The 24,393-nt window shown below is 43.2% G+C and overlaps 1 protein-coding gene across 1 annotated transcript in view; it reads right to left on the bottom strand.

The window, feature by feature from the left end:
- Positions 1–1,702: 1,702 nt before the first annotated feature.
- kmt2a (lysine (K)-specific methyltransferase 2A) overlaps positions 1,703–24,393 on the bottom strand; it is an 81,352-nt gene continuing 58,661 nt past the window's right edge. The window contains exons 25-34 of the mRNA XM_088346125.1: positions 21,487–23,953; positions 17,982–20,513; positions 17,827–17,898; positions 17,397–17,623; positions 17,206–17,280; positions 14,594–14,768; positions 14,397–14,504; positions 14,245–14,325; positions 10,688–10,817; positions 1,703–6,870 (exon numbers count right to left, since the gene is read on the bottom strand). Coding sequence (XP_088202251.1) covers positions 6,595–6,870; positions 10,688–10,817; positions 14,245–14,325; positions 14,397–14,504; positions 14,594–14,768; positions 17,206–17,280; positions 17,397–17,623; positions 17,827–17,898; positions 17,982–20,513; positions 21,487–23,953 — 6,143 coding nt within the window. The 3' untranslated portion in view covers positions 1,703–6,594. The remainder of the gene's footprint in view (positions 6,871–10,687; positions 10,818–14,244; positions 14,326–14,396; positions 14,505–14,593; positions 14,769–17,205; positions 17,281–17,396; positions 17,624–17,826; positions 17,899–17,981; positions 20,514–21,486; positions 23,954–24,393) is intronic.

Genomic DNA, 24,393 nt, shown 5'->3' with positions numbered 1-24,393 from the left:
TTGAAATAGTAGTGACAAGATGAAAAAAAATGGATATACGTACAATACATTCCTTGTGTGTGTATTCCTGAGGTATCAGATTAAAGACTGTATCAGCAGACATAATCCTTATTTTTAAATCAATTACTTTTTCCCTGCCGATCTGGCCCCTTGGCTAAATTTTTCAACACAGGCATGTCAAACATTCGGAGTATGCCAAAACAAGAAGTGTCTCCAAGTCATTTCTATCAAGTTATATATATATATATATTTTTTTTTAAATAAATGTAAACCAAATGCTCTATCTGGCCACTACAAGTATAGAGTGGTAAGTTGATTCAGGTGTAAAACTTAACCAGTTAACACATTCAATGCGATTCATGTGAATCTTGTTTTCCCATTGTTTGCAAATAAATGTGAAGTGTTTAGAAAAGATTCCTTGTCATCCACAATTAGAATATGTAGGGTAGGTTACTAATGGAGGCTGAATGATAAAGCATATAACTGAAGAACAAAGGTAAACATTTGGAGCTGACATTCTTTATTGATCAGACCCACTTGAGAACAAAAAGTCTGGATCTGACCCCATAGACAAACTGAGTTTGACATGCCTGTTTTAACCAAATGTGTCCACCTCTGGTCTACAAGCACTTCTTTGGAAATATTTGTACGTTTATGCTGGAGTACGTCTAATCTCATTTTTAAACAAGTACACTATGTAGGAAATCATTTGGGGTATCGAACACAAACTAATAGTTCACGGACGACTTTGTGCTTATGCTGTTTCATGTTAAGGCCTCCCTTAACCGCCTGGGTCATCGTGGACCACTTCCTGTGGTGTGTCTTGCGCAAGTACAGCCAGGCCGTGCCCATCTCTCTCCAGGCCATTAACTTAGGTAGGGGTTTGCTCGCCCACATGAAACATATTGTACCAGCTTCCATGGTTACCAGTAGCAAGAGAAGCCTCCTGATAGGACTCAGATACACCACCTTCATCACTTGGTGGCTGTCGTCAGTGTAAATCATCCCTTCTGTTCTTCAGAGATGAGCCGGACCTCGCATTGTGCTCTGCTTCGTAGGCTTGTGGCACATGTATGATGATGCTGATGATCCTAAATTACTGGGTAAAGTTTTTGGACAAATTATAAAAGGAAAAGCGCAATTTTGTTTCCAGAATTTTGGTTAGGCCTGTTTTTCCACATATTCACATCATTTTGTATGCATCACATCAAATATATTTGTTGAAAAGTAAACTTATGTGGCAATGACGTCACATAATTTGCTCTTGTGGCATATTAAATGCTTTTTGTCTGGTATAAGCCTTTGAATTTCGTGCGTACATTTTTAATCCCTGCACTTTATTTAAGGTAATAATATCCAGTCTGTCACAGAGCAAAGAAAACAAATAATGAATAGTAAAATTAAAGCGGAAATCCTCATTTAAGCTATCGTTTATGGTGCTTGCTTTTAATAAGCTTTACACCCATGTAGGTAATATTATTCTTGCTGTATGATCACTAAGGCATGGATGTAATAGTACGTAGTAATAAGAATTGCTCACCTACTGCTCCAACAAAAAATGAAGAGCATAGTAGTCTCATCAAAACACCAAGGCTTGCAAAAGTGGTATATTCGTCTTTTGTAGAAGCCTAAGTATTAAGTCATCGGTGTAGTCGCCATTTACTATTTTTAGACCTCCCAAATAATGACAGGCAAAACCGTATCCAGGAGACATGTTTATTATTTAAACTATCACTTAAATAAAAAAAGTGCATAGAAAATAAACATGATTAGAAATTTATCTTTTTACACATTATGTACAAAGTTTGTTTCCTCATTATACATTCAACCGAGTATAGTTTTGTGGTTTGTTTTCTTTTCCGTGGTGGTGGTCTTCCTTCTATGCTGGGAGAGAACACTGTTATGGATACCTTTGATTATTGTGATGATGATGACGACGTGACCGGAGGGTTACCGCCAACAACAAAAAATACGAAAAAATAAAAACACATAAAATGGCCCCTAAAAGGGCCGGTTGACGTTTTCTCCTGCACCTCCCACTGCAGACACCACATTCCATCCAACAGGGCTGATGAGTTCAACAACAGAAACAATCGCATGTACACAAAACACAGTCTTGTTCAACCTCTCTAAAATCTCGGTGGCAACTCCTTTATGGTAGTTGCACAAAATAAATAATTTAAATGTTCAGCATTATGACTCAGTCAAAAAAAGAAAAGAAAAACAGCGCATAAATACAGACAAAAGCTTAGGATGACTTGAAAACCGCCATTTTGGAGGGATAATAATCCCTAAATCAAATTATTACCACATCAAGTAGAAATCCCTGTTTTGACATACAATGAGAGAAGTGAAAGGGGAATAGAAAAATATGCAAAGTACATGAATACACATATACGTCACATAAAACTGCTATTTTGCTGGGGAAAAAACAAAACATATCTGCGATAATTCCCTAGTTGCTGAGGAGCGAGCACAGGCACAGCAAAAACTGGTATGGATATTCATCGCACGGTAGGAGAACAAAAAACCAAAACAACGGATGCACGTTCGTTTCATCTGATAGTACTGTAACACAAAAACCATTATAGAGTACATTGAAACACTGCTAGTATAAATTGGTTGTTTTTGCTACTGTAACTAAGTTGCTCTGTCCATTCCATATAATGTATAGATATTAACGTACAAGACTATGTATATGTCCGTAGAATATTGTCATGTATTTATACTATAATTACAGACCTAAGGGGGGGAGGGCAATGCTGTGACCCCACCCCCAACGGGGAACTAAACCCAGGGAGCCATTCGACCGAAAGGTTGAGGGCCTTTAAGACTGAGCCCTAAAGACCAGCGAACGTGTCGGCACCAATATTCGCCAGCAAAACTACGCCCGATCCGAGTCCAACAAGTATGACGCCGTGGCGACTGAAAAAAAAACCCATCCATTTTACATTCATTGTAGCAGCGCAACCAAGCTAGTCGGTCCCAAGTAAGATTGATAAGCAAGGTGGTAGAGCCTGTTCATGTACCCTCGGCGTACTTCGCTTTGGTGCCCGTTGACAGCCAAGTGCACTTGATAACATTGTTAAGCAAGGAGGTGGAGGCTGTTGGAGTACCCTCGGCGTACTTTGCTTTGGTGCCCGTTTCGAGTCAAGTGCACTTGATAAAATCCTCACCGGTCCCACGAGATGGAGCACGACGTGCTCAGGGGTGCGAGGAAGGGTTCACCAAAAGTAAGGGCAGCATGGGTGTCACTGCCGATGATGTCAGAGGAAATGGTACCAATATATTTTGGCCAGTGAGCAATAGCCAAGGGTCACTGACTGTTGTACGCAAAGAATATTAGCGCCGCACTGAAAATGGAGGAAACTGAGAGTCGCTTTCCAAGAATAAGGTCATAAATACTTGCTGCTATTGCAAAACATGAGAAACCTAAACAAAACGTATTGGAAATAAATCTGTGTGTGATCATACAACAATTTAATACCACGATGATCGTACAGCATTACAACTATGACCTTTTTTTTGGAACTTTTTTCTCAATTATGTTTAAAATCGGCTAAGGTCCAAGACACACACCAGGAAATGATGCCCCTACCACAATAGTGGTTAAAGGATCCACCGAACCAACCTAACAGTCAAATTGAGTTTTAAAAACATGACTACGCCTCCCCCTTTTTCAGGTTTGCTCTAATGATACTTTGAACCTACTGACTGACGAGGAGCAAAAAAATGTAGCTCCATCGTTACGTGAAAAAAACAAAAAAAATTCAGATTTTGCTCAACCTTTGCCTGCGTTATCCATGCAAAAATTATTGATACAACTGTCCGGTTCCTACTTTTCTTCTGTGTTTGTGACGTGATGAGGAGACAATAAGGCTGGAGAGAGGAGACACCGCTTAAGTATCGACCATCTTCGCTCTCCCAAGTGCATAATCATAACAATAGGAATTCACAAAAGCCACGCTCCCGATTCCATCCACAAGGAAAATAATTGAGCTTAGACAAGAAAGGCCGGGGTGGAGAGCTCCTGGTGGACCAAAGCCGAGTGGGCCGAGCCGCAGACCGGCGTCAGTCTTTGGAATCGAACAAAAAAACATTCAGACAAAATCAAGAGGAATTCAAAAAAGATAAAAAATACAAAGGCAGCCAAGTACAAAACATAGAGAGCGCTTTAGTGTTTGTAAACCTCTATTTCCTACAAAAAAATGGCATTAAAATAAATATGACTTTTTAAAAAAATATAAATACCATCATTAAGTGCTATTCACTAGTGAGTGCTTTTTAAAGTTTTTTTTCTTGTTGTAGAAAAATATACATTATTTACATTTTTTTTAAATCATGACAATTGCCTTTTCTAATAAAAAAATACAGAAAATAAAACAAGACTCCATAAGACTAAAAAACACATTAAGAACATTACCGTAATAATAAAAAGAAAGATAGGCGCTGCAAAAAGATCAATTCATGGGCGTTTGGTTCTTTTTGCTGCAGAATCATGAAAAACAAGCGGTACTTTCTAGAAAAACTATAGCTTCATATGGATCACATCAAATGAATGAGACCCAACCCTAAAAGAAAACATTAAAAAAGATAAATACGTCTACTAAAGCACATCACAAGAGTCTCGGGGCCCGTGGCTTTCAGTCCACCAGAATCTCAAGCTGCCTTTTTTTTCGGTTTTTGAAAGAGCTCGGGGGTGACGGATAACGTGTAATCCCCCACCTCATTTGTGGCGTTCTGAGGTTAGCAAGCTTATTAGCGTTAGCTCGTTAGCGAGCTCAAGTCACCGCGGCTCTGAAGGCATGGGGGCACATTCACGCGGCCCGAACGTGCACACAATGGCTGATCATGAACACGCAGGAGAAAACGGTTTCTCGTTCCTTTGACAAATTGCACTTTGGTGTAAAACGGAACTTTTGATTTCCTTTTCCCCTTAAACATACTTGTAAATCTTAGAACTGATTGATGAGCCAATGTAAAAATATCATTTGACTTTCTCCGCATTCCAAACGAAGCCACGTGATGCAAAAGGAGGCACCATATACCGTATTTTCCAGACTATGAGGCACACCGGATTAAAGGCGCACCTCCCAAAAAATATTCATTTGTGATATGTTTTTCATATACAAGGCGCACCGAACTATAAGGCGCATGGAATCAAAACTACAGTAAGGGTTATGGTTGCACAAAAAACAGTACTGAATTTGTGTGTTAATTGATTAGGAATAGATCACTGACAATTGCATAATAACGGATAAGACGGGAATCAAACTTGGATTTAAAAGGTCGGTAGTACGGAAAAGGTTGGGGACCACTGAAAAACAGTATTGTATCACAGGCTTGCAAAGTCTTTAGGAAGCACAATATATTGTGAAATGGATGAAGGGAAAGACATCGTGAGAAGTAATTCCATAATTCTGAACTGAATAAAGGGAAAGACATTGTGGGAAATACTTCGGTTGAGCCCCTGAAGATAGATATTTAAACATGTGGATGCTTGAATTTCCCTTACGATGCTTAATTTGAGCTCACAAAATTTCAAACTGATAAAATCCCTTTTTGTTTTTCTCATTTCTCTGACTTATCTTTACCGTGATTAAAAAAATAGTGTGTTAATGAGATAAGACCTATTGCCTTTTCCTGCGTCATTTATCTCCTTAGTGGACTAGTGGTTGGGATTCAGCACCATCACCATCTTTGTACTTTGTGATAAAACTTACGTGGTAAAGTGAATAAAAACATTTTATTGTTTTTTACTCTTGGGGCCAATCCAGGAAAAGCTGTAATATTTAAAATTAGCGGGGCAGGGTGTAATATTTAGTGTCTCCTAGTGGTACAAAAACTTTTATTCAGTACAAAATATTGATTAGAACACTAGGAAAAATACATAAACTAACATACCTATGTTAATTTTAAAAAGAGAAGGTCGTAGGTCGAGAAATTTGTATTTCTTTTACATAGTGGAACATCACCCAGTCGTCGCTGCCATGTTTGTCTGGCATCTTGCTGTGCTGTCGAATGGGTTTTTCTTCTCATTAGACGACAGTGCCATCTGTTGGTCAAATATTATACACTGGGGCTTTAAATAAATTAGAATTTGGGGGATTTTTTTTCTGGGTTCTTAATAACACAGTGGCAGCTCATTTTGAAGGTTAATTGTGGTCTGCGATGAATATTAGATGACCAGTAGTTGGACAAATCAAACAATACCATGGGTCGTTCGTATCCCTAGTGGTCTAGTGGAAAGGATCTGGCACTCACCCGACTTCACTCCAGGTTTGATTCCCGTTGCATCCAATGTTTTGAAATTGTGAACTACCATTCATAGATAGTTAAAATTCGGTGCTCCGACCATTGCTATCCGGGCCAAGCCCAATTGCCACCATTTTTACATAATTGTGGTCTGCCATTAAAAAGTATAATTTTAAATTTTTTCCCCGTATAAGGCTCACTGTAATGTAAGGCCCACGTTCAAACTTCTGGGCAATTTGCATTTTTGGGTGTGCCTTATAGCCCCGAAAATACAGTATATTCGACTTGCCATTTGACGGCCCCGCCTCCTTTTTATATTTAAACGTTGGCACAGACTTGTCAGTTGAGGAACTTGCGGCACTTTTTGGCGCCGCAGTTGCAGGGAAGCTTGTTGTCGCTGTCCTCTACAGGGAACTTGTAGTCGTAGGTGAGCTCCTCACCGCGGTGGATGCGGCGGGCAGCCATGATGACGATGTGTTTGAGGCCGTCGGCCGTCACCACTCGCGAGTAACAGTTGGGCTCGCACGAGTGGTTGATGAAGCGCGCCGCGTTGCCGTGCACGGTTGCGTCCACCACCTCGTGGTCATCGATTCGGAACATGTAACAGCCGATACCCTTGGGGAGAAAACCGGAAGAAAGTTCAGCGACTTTACTTGAGGGCTGAGACAATTAGTCGACAGTGAATTCCATTATTGACTATTCTTGCCAGACACGTTCTTCCTACAGAGTTAGAACATACACAGACCCCTCGCTACTTCATGATTCAGTTTTGGCTAGTTCACTACTTCGCAGGAAAAAAAAAAATGTAATTAACAAAAAGAGGTTGTTCAAAAAGAATCCAATGGATGCTTCCTGCACCACCAAGGAATGTTTCAGACAGCCAAGATTCAAGCTAATTGGCCAGCACCCCTTGACTTGAGATTGGCGATGCTGATTGGGCAATTCATTTAAGAGCATCTTTCATACTGTATTATGAATATACAGCTGTTCTGCGTTCTTTGACATGTGATGCTTGATAACGTGGGATTGCAGTCTCATTGTGTTAATTGACCACCGGTGTGAATAATGGTATAATGCCACTGCGTATGTGGAGAATAAAACAGAACAAACTCCTCTCTGGCTCTACGAGTGGTGTTTTGGCGTAATCTGGCAAAGAGCACACTTTGTGCACCACTGCTCGACAATTTCTGAAGTAGGAGGACTACTGTTAATCTGACAAGTTATGGGCCCAGGTCTAGTCAGCGGTTTAGTTGGCTTTAGTTTGACGGCGACGAACGATCTTTCGAGCTGTGGGAAACCAGATTCCTTGAATACGTGAAGTCTGTTGGTGACAATCAAAGCCAAGCCACAGGTACGTGACGAGGAGGACGACAACGTTTTGCAAGTGGATGACAACGTGAAGAATGCGCAAGCGAATGCTGAATTGATACATGTCCTGGACAATAAAAGATAGTCACGTGAGAAGCTGCGGTTTAGGGTGTCCCCTGCGCAATTCTCGAAGATAGCTGGGATGGCAACGAACACAAAGCACTGACAACTCCACATGCACATAACGCTGGCAAGGGGAAGCTGTGTGTCCTAAGTGTGTAATGCGAACTTGCATCCTTTAAAGATGAAAATCAACGAAACTGTCAATATTGTTCGCGCAGAGACAAAATTCGCTTCCTTGTCGGGGGCCGAGGAAAATTCTAATGACGGGTTACAAATCGGATGGTAGTAAAAGGCCTACCAGACTTGTTTAAACCATTTGTGGTCCACGTCACTCAGATAAGTGAGAACCTCACTCTTAGTGACTTCAAGGCAAAGCTGAGGAGCTACGAAGACGCTGAACGATACCGGCTGAGTGATCTGACCGGGAACAACATAATGCGAGCCGCAAGGAACAGGGACTGTTAACAGCCACGGGGACGACGCAGAGGTCTGAGACCGGAATCAATTGACGTTGAATGTTGTATATGACACCAGAGGGGACACACTTCCAGGATGTGTCCTAACAACCCTGAAGAGAGGAGTGAACGATACCTGCTGAGTGATCCGACCGGGGACAACGTAATGCGAGGGATTGTTACCAGCTACAGGGACGAGGCAGAGGTCTGAGACCGAAATAAATCAACCAACGTTGAATGTTTCCAGGAGATGTCCCAACAATCCTGAAAAAAGGAGTGATGCGCCTCACCAGGGGAGCTAGCAGGACTCCATGGTGCACGCAACAGGAGAAAAGCCGCATCAGAGAGCCAAAAAGGAGCATGGGCCAAGACGAGGAAGAGAAGCAGAAGACGAGGACAGGACTGAGAATGCTGATGACAGGTCATATTGTTTTAAGTTGATTGATGACTGTAATATAAAGTGAGCAGTAAACACTAAAGGTTTGATGATCGGACGTGGGGCGACATCACACATGATAAGTGACTATAAGAAGTTTAAGACAATCAATAATGCTTTCAAGCCAGAGAAATATGTTAGTGAACTAGCTGATTGCACAAGAAATACCATTGTTGCAAAAGCCTGAGGCGAACCTGATATTTCAGTTGTGGACGGTATGAGGCACAAGGTGAAAGCAATCCTGAAAAATGGATTGTATATACCAACTTTTCCACAAGATATTTTTTCAGTAAGAGCAGCTACATGTAACAGGGCAGAAATACCATTCATCCGTTGGTCACTGTAAATTTGTAGATGTTTTTCAGTTGGAGGATAAAAATTAAGGGAAAATGTGATAAATATCTCTAACCCCTGATATTTGTATAGAGGGTAAGACTGTGGCAACAAGAAATAGAAACGCTGATAGAAAAGCGACTGAGATATTGGCACGCCGCTATTGTTTGAATTGTTGCCGCTATCGCATACGAACAAGCAAATGAAAAGGGCTGGATAGACGAAGAATGGCTAAGGGATGTTTATGTCAGAAGACAAGGCAGTTTTTCATGCCGCCCCGTCGCTCTTGATTTGTGACTCTATGCCTGCCCATTTGACAGCCGATAAAAAAAAATAGTGAAGCAAATGAACTTTCAAAAGGCGGCGTAATTCCCGATGGGCCACACTGCACGTAAAGTAACTCGGAAAATGAAGCTTTGGTGCAGTTTTACGTCCGAAATGGAGGATGAAGAGTTCAAGGGCTTTGTGTAAAAATGTGAGTACCAAACTGTTTGGTCGCTGTTTTTTACAACTTTGTTGTATTCTGGCGTTTTACTTTGTGATAAATACTTAATTAACCGCAATCAAACTAAGTTTAGTGCCCAATGCTTTTTTTGGGATACACACACTTGTGGTATTAAAGGCGGTCCTGTGCGACTCCCGTCTGCGCCATATGAGCCGACAAAAAATAACTTGAACCAAGGAGAGTGCGTTTTTTAAAACAGTGCGCCTAATGGGTGTCAAAATATGGTAGCCACCAAACCAGGGCTCTTTATTCAATGCATCAAAACGGCACAGCAGAAAGACAATGGAGACACTTAAACCCTGTGTACACTGCCAAAAGGAAAGAAAGCAATGAGTGAAGACGTTGGATTTTTGAAAAGTTCAAGTGTTATTTATTTAGGAAGATTTACATGACCATATGGTGATAGACATGATCGTAAATGTTGTCTATCTTGACACTGCTGTACAATGAGCCTGTGTGGGGGTGTTGGTGAGAATGACGGTAAATAATCCCACTGCTCTCACACACTCTCTCACACAAGAAGAAATGTAGTGGCAAAGCAATGCCACCAGAGTGCAGTGTCGATGTTATGTTTAGGCAGACTTGTTGTGAAACATGGCAACAATTTCAAGCATTTACAAGCAATTCACCCAAAATTCAAGCGATTTTCAATCCTTGAAAACACAACATTGAACTTCAAGCATTTTCAAGGATTTCAAGCACCAGTAAAAACCCTGGTATAATCTATGCTGAGAGTCACTCATGTGCCATAGTGCCTCTGTCTCTAGTGCTACATACAGAAATAAGGCCATTAATATTTAGAACGCATATCGTTTGGGAGGCGGCACGGCAGATGAGTGGTTAGCGTGTCCACGACACAGTTCCGAGGTCATGGGTTTAAATCCACGTACCAGGTTCCTGTGCAGAGTTTGCATGTTCTGCCCGTGCTTGCGTGGGTTTTCTCCGAGCACCCCGGTTTCCTCTCACATCTCAAAAACATGCATTTCAGGTTAATTGGCCGGTCAAAATTGTCCCTGGGTGTGAATGAGCGAGCCAATTGTCTGTCCCTGTGTGCCCTGCGACTGGACGGCAACCAGTTCAGGGTGTCCCACTGCCCGAAGATAGCTGGGATGGGCCCCAGCACCCTTGCGACCCTACTGAGGATAAGCGGAGATGATAATGGTTGGATAGATAGTTTGGGAACATTTTAGCTTAGATACAGCAAATAAAAAAACTACTTGCAAATTTTGCCGATCCTGCCATTTTATCCCTGAGCACACTTCTCGTACTCACCTTCCCGTCGTAAAATTTCTCCCTTTTGTCAGTAAGCACAGATCGGATCACAGTCCCAGAATATTCAATCACCATCTCGCCTGCATCGATGGTTTTCTTGCAGAACAGACCCCGGCCGTGGATGGGCGATCTGTTTAAGAGTAGTAATTTCGTCAGTATGCAATAAGTTAGCATTTTGTTCACTGTACCGTTTTGTCATCATCATGAAACAAGTTAAAAATAACATTGCTTTGTTGAATTGTGTTATGCACCCCAAATATTTCATCAATTAGATTTTAAATGAGCCTCTTCGGAAATAATTAAATGATCTACGCTACCTGGTGGTTTATGTGCCTCAATTTTTTTTACCATTTTCACATCTGGCTTAAAGGGACAGTGATGTCGCTGTATTGAGTCCATCAAACCGAAAACGAGTGTTAAAAAGTGGAGAACCAGTGATCAAACTGCACCATTTTTCTTTTCATTTTCTTCCGCCCAGCCTTTCCCAAGGTTTTTGTTTTTAAAATATTAGCAATGTAATTGCACTGCCAGTGCACAAAAGATGACAAGTGACATCAGACTTTTGAGCAAATTAAAAAGATTTTCAATCACAATCTTTTGTGGTACATGAAATTTCCTTAGGTCAGAAACTTCTCGCACAGTTCCACGGACGAAACTATGAGTCGTTCAAAACCTCTTCACACAGTGCCACTGAGGGAAATATCTGTGTTCCATTGACGTGCAGTCAGGGGAGTGCCTCAACGTGAAAATATGAACTAAAAAATATCTAAAATGGTTACATGTAACATATTTTCAAATCAGAGATTCAGATTCAGATATACTTTATTGTCATTCTTGTACACGTGTATACAGAACGAAATGTCGATACATCTGACTCGCACAGTTTTCTTGAATGTACAGATATAAATAAATGTTGTACTGAGTTAGAGTATTGAAGTACTGATAATATGCTAAATAATTTATAGCTATGTATAGTATCATACAGTAGTGCAAAGAGTGCAAGAGGAGCAGCTAACCAGATGTGCAAAGTCAGTCAGGTAAACAAGTCAAGTCAAGTTCGAGATTATAAGTCGCAGTTTTGGCCTTGGGTGCGACTTTTATGTAAAATTATTAGCACGCTATTATATCATTTATTATGTTATTTTCACACTAAACTTGATGTGTGAAATTATGAACATATTATTTCACATGTTATTTTCACTCAAAATCATAAGAGGGCGCTCTAGGCCTGTGTTGATAATTTCAACATTGCCGGTAATTTATAAAAACAACTGACAAGAGCTGAACAAAAATGTCACTGAAAAGAAAATCCTACTCTGCAGATAACCAGTTGCAAAAAGGGAAATATGCAGCCAAAAACTGTAATCAAGCAGCAGCAACAATGTTTGGAGTTAGCGTGAAAGGGACTGGCAAAAAGCGGGGACGACGATGATTCTGATGTGAGCTACTTAGAAGAGGAAGCAGCGCAACGTCTATACCTACCGAGTTGGGGGAGTTGTTAAAAAGTGACACAGAGGATGAAGGTTTCATTGGATTTAGTAAATTGCAATGAAACTGATGATTTGATAAGCATGAGCCTTATGCTAGCGTAATCGTAATAACTCTTAATATGTTACTTCGTACTAGTCATATCAGTTATGTAATGTTAGTTCAGCGTACAATGTTGTTCTCTATTGTATTTTAATTTTAAATTTCCTCTCAAGATGGCATATGTTTTTGGTGTTGGATTTGATTAAATACATTCCCCCCAAAAATGCACCTCACACTCATAGTGCGGCTTATATGTTTTATCCTGATTAACATAATATTTCGTGTATTTTTTAGCTGCTGCTACTTAAAACCCGGAACGACTTAAAGTCTGGGAAATATAGTATTCCGTGTTTAAGCTCTTTCTCGTTTAGCTTAACAATTTGGGGATTTTCCTTTTGAAAATGGCGCAATACTAACATACTGATGATATGATATAAAATTACAATTAGAATGTAGCAGTAGGGCAGCACGGCGGCGCAGTGGTTAGCGCATGTGCGGAACAGTTCTGAGGTCGTGGCAACCTCCTGAGTGGGTTCAAATCCAGCTCCCGGCCTTACTGTGTGGAGTTTGTATGTTCTCCCCGTGCTTGCGTGGGTTTCCTCCGGGCACTCCGGTTTCCTCCCACATTCCAAAAACATGCATTTCAGGTGAATTGGCCGGTCCAAATTGTCCCTAGGTGTGACTGAGCGAGTGAGTTGTCTGTCCCCGTGTGCCCTGCGATTGACTGGCAACCAGTCCAGGGTGTCCCCTGCCCATCGCCTGATGATTGCTGGGATGGGCTCCAGCATCCCCGCGACCCTACTGAGGATAAGCGGTGCAGCTGATGAGATGAGATGTAGCAGTAGGAGTGAGGAACACAATCTTTGTGCTTCATGGCAGTGGGCAATATTGAGAACACACATGCCACACATAATTTTTGTGGTCATAAGCTAATGATAGAAAAAGTGTTAGTTTTTTTCTCTAACTCAGGTGAAATAATAGAGTCCTTGTTATACACTGTGTGAAATTCCGCCAGTGGATGTTGCTCTATTGTGCAGTGCAATCAAAAACAAGCTCTACAAAGCACAAAAATAAGAAATACGGAGACTCAAAGTGACTAAACTGCAGCATTTTGATTGTCATTTCCCCCCCCAGGATTTTACAAGGTTTTAGGTTTTTGGGGATACCCATCTGAGAGAGACGGCAGACAATCATGTCAGCTTCCTCTGGATAAGACTCACTTAATGTAAAATAAATGCAGATTTTTCAACCTACAAGTATTTAAGAAATGCACATTTTTAGTGTTCTGCTGGTTCGAGAGCGTTCTCCATCCGGGCACCGGTGCTGTGGAATGCTCTTACCCCTGAGATCCGATCTGCAACCTCAGTGGAAATGTTTAAATCTAAGCTTAAAACTCACTTCTACTCCATAGCATATGAATAACCTACTCTTCTCGTCGGCTGAAAAATAATCTGTGTAATATAGTGTAATAATCTGTGAAGCCCTTTGAGACTCTTCAGGATTTAGAACTATACAAATAAAAATGACTTGACTTGACTATGATAATTCGTGTGTTTTTGCTCATTGTTCACTAGCGACTAGTAGGCACTATATAATACACAACGTTTAAAGAAGGACAATAATGCATTAGTAAAATATATGACGTTTAAAATATTTTTTAAAAAGGATTTAAAGTGAAACACAGTAATCCAAAATGGGCATTTTATACAGCTCTCGGTGTAAAACCTTTTTAAAATTTCCTGTAATAACAAAATTATTCAAAAGTTAAATTTCCAACAACATTTTTATGTTTACATTGCAATCTTTGCTAACACATCAAAATGGCCCAAAAAAAGACATGTGTAAATCCTTTAAAATACTTTATCTCCACATACAAATAGTTGCATTATCAAAGTAGTTGCCTAAAATCAGAGTAGAAAATTAAAATAACCATTTATAACAATACATGCATTTGACATTCGCTAAAACAGAGAACTTGCAGAACACAATCACGACAAAAATCAAATTGTTTACAAGCAACTCATCACCTGTAGACTCCGATGGTTTCTTTCGATGTGGCCTTGAGACGTTTGAATCGAACTGAAAGTGGCAGTTCCGTGGATGCACGTCTGCAGACATGTCAAGGAGAAAAAAACTCAACAAAATGTAATCATCTTTCTAAAAACCATGTCGGACTGACCTGGCTGTTTTGAGTTGTCCTTCCTCCACATACTCCCCCTGTGGCCTGTACTCGGGAGGCTGCCGGTGTTTTGAGGCCAAGAAATTGAACATGTCAAAAACAGACCTCCTGCGGGGCAGACATAGGAACCATTTAACGTGAGCTGTTTGTTTGTGGTGTTAGCTGTGAAATGCAAATATTTTACATTCCATTCACACCTGTGGTGCACCTCCGCCCGAGCTGCGCCGTGGGGGTTAATATGGAGATCTTCGGTTTCTTTGGGCTTGTGGAAACGGAAGCGGTAGCTTCGACAGTGCCTGGAGCCGTACAGCTGCTCCAGTAGGAACACGACTGCCTCGTGAACCAATCCCAGCATCCTCAGTCCATTCACCCCTTAGGGAAAACCCAGAGAACATTTCACAATCATGTTCAAAGGTTCTTGAGTGAGATGCTAAACTTGAATTTGCGCCATGGTAGCACATTGCATTGGATGGCAACAGCTGACCAACGCCATGGAATGGGTGAATGGGAAAAAAAGACACTTTGTGAAGAACTTTGAGCACCACCATGTGGTGAGGAGCGTGCTAAAAATCAATGGTCTGTTTTCCATTGTTATTGAGCCTTTTATATAACACAAAAGCAAAGAACGTAACGTCATCGCCACAGAGTTGTGTTTTTCAACAAAAATCTAAAAGCCACAAGAGATGCAATGCGTATCATACAATGTGATGTTACAAAATAATTTCCGCCCAGGGATTTAGGATCTACACGCCACTGCCCGTCAATGCCAAGGTCCATCTTATCTCTCAGGGATAAGAGCCAAGAAGTGTTCCGCTGGTTCGAGAGCGTTCTCCATCCGGGCACCGGCGTTGTGGAATGCTCTTCCCCCTGAGATCCGATCTGCAACCTCAGTGGAAATGTTTAAATCTAAGCTTAAAACTCACTTCTACTCTATAGTATATGAATAACTCAACTTCTCATGTGTATTAACCTGTGAAGCCCTTTGAGACTCTTTGTGATTAAGGGCTATCCAAATAAAAATGACTTGACTTGATGACGCTTTACAGAAACAGCGACCAGATGACTAAAGTGCTATATCTGAGTCAAATCCGGGGGCTTCTCCTGTGGCTGGTAGCCCTGGAAACCAGCAATATCTATCTGTTTAATGTAGGGGAAGCAAACCCTGAACCCCAAAAAATGGTCTCAGAGGGATGAGGGCCACCAGGCTGTATTTGCCTAGGACACACCACAGGAAATGGTACCCTGACGACCCTGGCGGTTAAGAGATCTATGAACCGTGAAACCCATATTACTGGAACTTAATTGTCCACTAGAAGTCGCTGTATTCGAAGTAAGATGGGGCCTTTAAAATCCAGCCTGGCTTGACCCAGCCAGCGGGTATATAAGCCCGAACCCATCTGACAGATTACATTGATTTGAGGGACCGAGCCAATAAACCTGTAGCTTTACTTCGGCGCCGGATTGAAAAGTTCACGCTTTGGCTAAAAGACGCAGCTTCAAGTTTACTACGGCCCAAGTCCCTAAAATTAAGTGTGCACTTCATAGTGCAGCGCCAAAATAAACACTTGGGCGCCAAAGTGCGCATTTGGGCAAAGTGCAGCGAATTGAAACTGCACAAAATGGCACTGAAAAGAAAATCATTTTCTGCAGGTTACAAGATGCAAATCGTGAAATATTCAGCCGAAAAGCAGATAGAAAGTTTGTAACAGCGAAAATGACATATGATGTAAGCCAGGTAGAGGTGGAAAGAGGAAGGGACACATCACTGGTACACCGAGGATGACATTTTCTTTAGATTTCGTGATTTGGAGTTAAACTGATAGTCGGAAAGCATGTTCTTTATGATCGAGTTATCTGAATATTATAACTTTACTTGAGAAACTAGCTCGGTGGCCTTGGGGGTAGGGCACCCGCTCCGAGACTGGGAGGTTGCTGGTTCAAGCCTCGGCCGAGTCATACCTAAGACTTACAACATTGGTACTCATTGCCTCCCTGCTTGGCGCTCGGCATTAGGGGTTGGAATTGGGGGGGTTTGGTCAACTAATGACTCCCAACACATAAGATGGGTTGAGCGAGGGGTCAAAAATGTTATTGTGTTCTTGACTCTACCCACCTCCCACTAGGGGGGTATGGCTCCGGTATGTGTGTGTATATATATATATATATATATATATATATATATAGGGGCAGCACGGCGGCGCAGTGGTTAGCGCTTGTGCGGCACAGTTCATGTCATGGGAACCTGTCGTGGGTTCAAATCCAGCTCCAGACTTTCTGTGCGGAGTTTGTATGTTCTCCCCGTGCTTGCGTGGGTTTCCTCCGGGCACTCCGGTTTCCTCCCACATTCCAAAAACATGCATTTCAGGTGAATTGGCCGGTCCAAATTGTCCCTAGGTGTGAATGAGCGAATGAGTTGTCTGTCCCCGTGTGCCCTGCGATTGGCTGGCAACCAGTTCAGGGTGTCCCCTGCCCACTGCCCGAAGATGGCTGGGATGGGCTCCAGCCCCCCCGCGACCCTAGTGAGGATAAGCGGTACGGCTAATGAGATGAGATATATATATATAGATGAGAAATACACTTTGGCGCCGAACTGCAGCGCCCACGTGTGTTACTCAAGTAGAAGGGCTGTTATTTCAGAAATATATTCCTCAAGTAGAAGTAAAAAGCAGTAATGTAAATGATTACTAGGAAGTGCATCCTGTACAGATCATCCATGAAGAAAAAACAAAAAAACAAGAACCCGAATTTCGGGCCGGGACCAAGATCTTACCTCTACGTTCTATTGTGTAGTACAACCAAAAACATGTACCTTCAAAGGACAACTTTTGTAGTTGAGCATTGGAGCGAGCTTCCTGCACTTTATCAGTCAGGGACTTCCAGGCATCTGTAAATCAGATAATTATGAGAGTGTGTTCAGGTGTGCGCAGTGAAAACAAAAAAATGAAATGAAAAAATAACAACTAATCCAAGAAGGTAGGGAATTGGAATTCAAACAATCACCTTCAATACTTTCACAGCGAACATGGAAGCCATCTTCACTGTGAATCTCAAAGATGATGCCTTTCTTGGGTTTGCTGTCCAAGCCTGAGTCTTCGTTGATGCCATCATTGTTCTGTGGTAAAGCACTTCCAGGACATGCCTGAGTTGTGACTGTAGAACCTTTGTCTTTGACTTCAACCTTTCCAGGAAAACCGGGATCTTCAGAATTCTTCTTTTTACCAAGGACACTGGAAACGATTCAGGTGAAGTTAACACTTATCAATAAAAATCTTGAAATAAAGGTATATTGTTGGCCTGGAGAGGGATGGATGCCACCAGGCTGTCTTTGCCCAAGTCAAATCACAATGCTCACAATCACAATGGTGCCCTACAACCCTAGTGGTTAAGGGCTACACCCACCCAGCTATTTAAAGAAGTGTTGTGTACATACCTCTTGTTGGTTGCTTTGTTTGGGGGTTCTTTTGTGTCGATTGGCTCAGGATAGCTTGCTTTCCGAGAAGCGCTTTTAAAAACAAAGGGAAAAAACTTTAGTATTTCAAATTTAATAGGGGACTTCGAAAGGTGCCAGTTGTGGCATTAACTCACGTCAACTTTAAGGGGTTTTGTCCTGCGGCAAAGCAACGACGCTCCTCAGTTTGTGCGAACTTCACCTTTTTAGCATTGCTCACGTCAGAGCTCTTTCTGTTCCTTTTGGATTTGGGTTTACCCTTTTCTGCCTTCGAAATTGTAATAGTCGTGGAGGCCACCCCTGTTGAGTTTTGCAGGCTTTGATCGGGAGGTCCATGTATCGGAGCAGTTCTGTTCCTTTGGGATTGTAAAGATCTCGGTTTCTGTGTGAACACACCAACGACACGTCCTTTGGCGGTGGCCGGTGCGATAGTGACTGGGTTGTTCAGACTGGAATCTGCAGTGTGAGCCCTGGAAAAAGTTTGCTGCAGGTGCACGGCGCCTCCATCTGTGTCTCCTTGCTGTGCAACAGCCACGCTGAAGGACTGGTGTGGAGGTAGGACGCAGATGCTGTTAGCCATGGAAGTCACAGGAGAGCCAAGTTGCGACACAAGAGGCGTTGCCCCCGGCGACTGAAGGACCACGGACTGATCCGAGAGGCTCAATCCGTGGGGGCTGGCCTTGAATAGAAGGTTGCTGAATGAACCCTTGATTTCAGTTGAGCTGAGGACAGGTGTGGAGAGTGACACCGACCCGGATGTCAAGATACCGGCTGCACCACTAGTGGACACTGGAACCACATTTAAAAGTGACTGAGTAGGGTTAAGACCAGATGGTAAGATGTGAGCGGAGGATTCCAGCACGCCAGCCTGGGCGGCCCTGGGAATCCTTGGCTGGATGAGCGTTGTGGGATCAAAATACATGACGTTACCAGATTTTGGCCTTTTGATAATATTAGGGACCTTTCGCTGGGAGCCAGTCAGTGCGCTTAACTCAACAACGCTTCCACCAGGCTGGCCAGGTATGCTCGCAGTGATTTGAGAGGGTGATAGGTTGATTAGCGTCATGTTGGCGGCACCCACATCAGGCGCCAGAGTGGGTTGACTACGGGAGCGGGCCAATTTCTTGTTTTTTTTCGGCAATAATCGAGAGATGGGCCTCTTCTTCCCGTGAGCAGAGGAAAAGACTGTCGGTACGGCAGTGAGGGATGATGCGCTGGACACGATAGCAACACCGGGGCCCAGCTCATGCGGACGTCCCGCCTCAGAGACCAGAATCTGAGGCTGCTCGTGAGCTTGCGAGGACAACCCGATGAGCAGCCCCGAAGTGGTGTTCGGGATTCCGGCTTGAAAGCCGGCCTGGGGCGCTCCTCGGAAGGCATGCATTTGAGTTGAGTGAGACATAGTACCTAAGACTTTGCCGCTGGCAGGGAAAATTGGCTGTGGTGCAGACAACCCCGGATTTAAGCCTGAGGCAAGTGTCATGGAGCTCAGCACCGATTGAGAGCTTGTGTCCATCACCCCCGTGGCAGTAATTTTTTGGGAGACCCCATTTGGGACCGTCTGAAGAACATAAAGTGGCTGGAACTGCTGGTTCACAACAATGAGCTTATCAGGGCTGGGTTTGATGACAGCAGAGGTGGACACCTGAACTTGCGATGGTCCTGGAACAGGCACAGGACTAGGGCTGGGCCCAGCAGCTTGGGGTGCGAGGAACTTCTGACCCTGAAGCGGAAATGACTGTGAACTGGGAACAGCGGGGGTGCTAGAATTTCTAGAGACATCCTGGTTAGCAGACGTTTCAACTACTTGACCAACGGCAGGGTTAAATGGTTCGGGGGTCATGTGACTATCAGCGTCTCGATTTTGGGCATCACACTGATTCTCTGTAGGAGACGCTCGCGGTCGTTTCTTGTCCCTGCCCTTCTCCGCATGAGGGTCAGAAGACAAATCCGAGATGAGGTTGCCATCCGCGTGGTTCTGATTGGAATTCACGGTTGAACTGTGTGTGGTGAGTACAGAAAGATCTGAGGGCAGCTCGATTGGGAGATAAGGCTCCTCCACAGAAATGGATCTGCTCACACTACTTTCCCCGACCCCTCCAGCCTCTGTGGACGGGAGGGGCTCAGAGAAATCCTGAAACAGAATATCCTTGCGCCGGTTAACGTCTACCCCAACGTAGCCCTCATCCAACAAAAGTTCGGAAGAGGACGATTCTGGCTGCTGACCCAGGGCCTGCATGGACATAGAAGGAGTATTCAGGACAAACTCCATGATGTCTGACGGCAAAATGTTTCCGCAGTCATCACTATTGTTGTTGTCAGAGTCTGATTTGAGGAGGTCTGTGTTAAGGGAGAGTTGAGGTTCCAGAGGATCCTGACCCTGACTGTGTGGCTGCGACTTTCCTCCTCCACTTAAAGTCAAACAATTTTCTTTCTGTCCTTTCCGGGCTCCAGTTCCTCCGCCAGTGGTGTGCGTGTCTTTGGTGGACTCATGCGAATCCGATTTTTCTTGGTGCCGGTCTTTACCCCTTCTCCTGGGAGTGTTCTTGTGTGACACAGAAGCCGTGGTGGCCGTGGTGGTAGTAGAGTTGGTGGTGCAGACGCTTGTGTCGCTTTCAGAGCCGTCGTCAATGCCGTCCAGCTGGCCAATGTGCTGCTTACCCAAAGTCCTGCGGGGAAAAAAAGCACACAGATGACAGCTTATTTGTGGTAGTGGAGCGAAAGCTGCCTTATAAAAACACATATGTGAGCGCAGTGTAATGATACAAATAGCTGTCGTAGACAGATTAAAATCAAACATTTATCACCGAAACAAATCAATTATCAAATTAATCAACAACAATTTTGACAATAGGTTTGACTATGACTGTTCAGCTTAAGTTGTACACATGTTCTTATTTAAAAATTCAAATGTTATTTTTTTTTTATACTAAAGTAAATAATAAGAAAAAAAATACATGAGCTGTCATACAAACATGCTTGTTTAAAATAATTGTAGGGCAAGAAATTAGCATTTATTTTACATAACATGAGCCTCAAAAAAAGGAAGATGTCATAATTGACCGTCATCTTCCTGCTAAGGGTACCCAAAAAGCAAAAAAAAAGAGAAGTAAAATGATGCGTTTTGGTCACTTTGAGTCTCTGTAATTTGTATTTTTCCTTTTATGCACTTCTTCTTCGGTTGCACTACACCATTTATTGACATTTGGTGGTAAAATAATACACACTGTCCCTTTAGCACATTGTATGAATGGATACTTGATCAAATCAGTTATTAAAATTAATAAGAGGCAAAAATGACAAGTAAATTCATGTCCCTCTAAACTATGTATTTTTAATACAAGCTACCGTAATGGAGCATCACTTGTGCAAAATCAGTAGGGCCGCAGGTGGCAACTAATTATCATTTGAATATTTGATTCATTTGTTGTTAATCTAATTCCATTCACGTATCCTAAAGTCAAAAATGATGATCTAGTGTGGAAAACAAACAAGCAATAACAATGATCAGTTATTAGACAGCCTGAAACGTGATCAAATTTCAGAAAAAATATTTTAAAAGTGTAAGAGAAATCCTGGCGTTGGGCAAAAACCTTTCATTATGTATTCACATACATGTTGAAACTATTTATATGAACTTACAAGGCATCCAGCATGTCGTCCTCAGTTTTTTCTTGTGCCCTCTGCTGCTGCTCTTCATCTTTCAGGAATCGCTGTAGCTGCGAGCCACGACCCAAACACTGATCCAGACCTTCTATTGACGGCAGGCCGTCACCTGGGTTGATGACTGTCCGTGTGAAGCTGTAATAATAAGGGTCCTTGATTCGCTGGTTCATTCTGCCATTTTCTTCATCTCTGCTGTCCCCGGACGAAGATGAGGTGCTCATATCATCCGCCCCATCCACCTGCCCCTCTGCTGATCTCCTGCGGCCGCTCCTCCTTTTATCCATAGAGCCGGGGACATCGCCGCCGCCGAAGAAAGGAAGGTCTTCTTCCCCATAAGAGCGGACCCCGTAGAAGGGTGTAAGACCAAAGAACATATTAGAACGAGCGCGGGCACTGCGACGGGGGTAGCGCCGCTTGGCAGAGCCCGAACCGTCGCTGTCGTCCTCGAGCTGTGCATCGTCTGGATGCCTGTGGTGAAAATCGTCGAGGCCTTCCGCCTCGTCTTCCACCCTTTGAACGAGGAGGCCGCAGTGGTCTCGGAGACCGTCATGCGGATGGGTTTTGAATGGGTCCTCTTCCTCCGTTTGGGTCTGCACATCAGATTCAGAACTGTCGGTGCTGCTGGCGGAGGGCGAGGAGAAAGAAATAGGGCGGGCGCGGTGATGGATCCCCTGGCCAGCAGGGGAAACAGAAGAGAGAGTGGTAGCTGGATGGATAGGGGAAATACCATCGGCGTCACTTGCGCCATTGGGGCCGGGTTTTGGTGGTGTTAATGCAGATGTTTTGACTTGTTTATTTTTCTCTCTGGATGATAACACCAACTGTTTGATCGTCGGTTTGATGTGAGACTGAAAAGATGTCTCTTTTGCTTGGTCATTGTCCACCCTGTAGCTTAGATTTTCCCTGCCTTTTGAAAATGTTGAGTCACTTCCTGGGTTTTCCAGCTTGTCCTGCTGAATCTTGCCGTGGGATTTAATGTTGCTCCCAATCATCTGGATGCTACTGTTGCGGTTGTTGTGAGAGGTGGGATTGTGAGCATGTGTGCTGGAGCCACCGCTGGCTTTTGTCTTATTGTTCAGGTGAGGGGACTTACAGTTGTTTCTACTGTTCTGGAGATGTTGGTCTTTGTCTCTGTCTTTGGACGTCTCTCTGTTTCCCGATGCTTTGACTTTGGAGTGTTTGTCTTTTGCAGCTGGGGAGGCCGTGTGCAAGGAGCTTCGTTTGGAGATTTTGTCCTCCCCCGTTGTCCTGAATGCCCAAACAGGTTTTACAGCAGTCAGACCTGATGGATAATCGCTGGATTTCCGAACAATCGTCGGCGAGCTGGATTTCGAGACAATCGCATCACTAAAGAGTGGAGACGACACTAAGCTTCCACAGTCGTTTTTCTCTGAGGCGGGCTTGTCCTTGGACTGTGTGATGTGAGGGGAAGACTTTTGATGAGCTGAAGATGCATTCTGGTCTTTACTGCTGTGTTTTACATGCTTGTGAGTGGACTTGGTTCCTCCAAGTCTTTGCTGGTGGCTGGATAGGACAGCAGTGCCCACCAGAGGAGAGGACTGGCCCGAGCCGCCATGAGCCAGCCTGATGTTCTTTATTTCACCTACGCACTGTTTGGATTGGCTGCCGAGCTCGCTTTCTTTTCCGGAGCCTCCGGTTCTCTCTGTGTTTCTATAATTAGAGTCCCTTGAGGGAGGTCGGGCCTTTTCGGAGTCTCTACTGGATGGTCTGTCTTTTCCTGTTTCCTTGCTAAATTGTCGATGCCTTTCAGAGTCCCTTGGCGTCGATTCCCTGCTGACTGCGCTCGCTTTCTCGACATCCTTTGAGCTGGAATCTTTATAGGATGATTTGCTTTTCTCCACATCTCGGTTGTTTGACTCTGTGTTGGCCTGTTTTCCTTTGTCTGAGTCTCTGCTTACATTACATCTCGCCTCAGAATCTTTCAACAGTCCTTTTCCAAGATTTCTTGACCTGTCCAATTCTTTGAATGCTGGCTTCTTCTTTTCCTGCTCTTTAGCCATTGATTCGGAAGTGTCTGATTCCTTTTGCCTGACGTCGATTGATGATCTTTTCTTTTCAGGTTCCTTGGAGGCTTGATTTCGAATTGACCCCCTTATCTTATCTGTGTTTTGAACTCCCAGAATCATGGAAGCCTGAGACCTATTCCTCCCCGGCATGAACGGCCTTGCCCTTTCCTTGTCCCTCTGGATGGAGTCCTTGCTGAGGCGTTTCGTCTTTTCAGGGTCTCTGGCAGGTGATGAGATGAGCGGAGGGGGTGAGGTCAGGGGTCTTGGCAAGATGTGAGTCAGAGATTTCACTGCTTTTTCTTTATGCAGGCGGTGGGTAGGAGTGGAAAGAGGAGAGTTGTGGAATCGGGACTCAAGATTCTGTGTGATGTGGTCCAACGTGGACTGGCTGATCTGACTATGAAGTTGAGTGAGACCTACAAAAAACAAAAGTATTTGTAATATAAGTGTCATTTATTTTTCATGAGAGCTGAATATAATCATGTATGTTAAAACTGAAAAATATTTATGTACTATTTGTACTAGAGGTGCAACAATTAATTAATTCTTGACAACTAATGTGTAATGAAATCAATTTTCTTTATAATTAATAACCATTTAATGGGGACATACAAGTCTTCTCACCAGTAAATGTTTGCCAATTATCTCTGCCTTGAACAAATGTGTTGATTCAAAAGTAAATCTCATGGGTCTCAATATTATAAATGTCACATTTTACCAAAAGTCCAAAATTGGTCCAGTCAAGTCAAGTCTAGTCGTGTATATTTGTATAGCCCTTAATCACAAGAAGTCTCAAAGGGCTGTACAGACTAAGGACTATTACAGACTATAATAACAACATACCCTGATGTGGGCA

The sequence above is a fragment of the Urocampus carinirostris genome, chromosome 10 (genome assembly GCF_059441175.1).
Source record: "Urocampus carinirostris isolate Australia breed hairy pipefish chromosome 10, RoL_Ucar_1.0, whole genome shotgun sequence".
Taxonomy (NCBI): domain Eukaryota; kingdom Metazoa; phylum Chordata; class Actinopteri; order Syngnathiformes; family Syngnathidae; genus Urocampus; species Urocampus carinirostris.
This window is presented reverse-complemented; position numbering and strand designations above follow the sequence as displayed.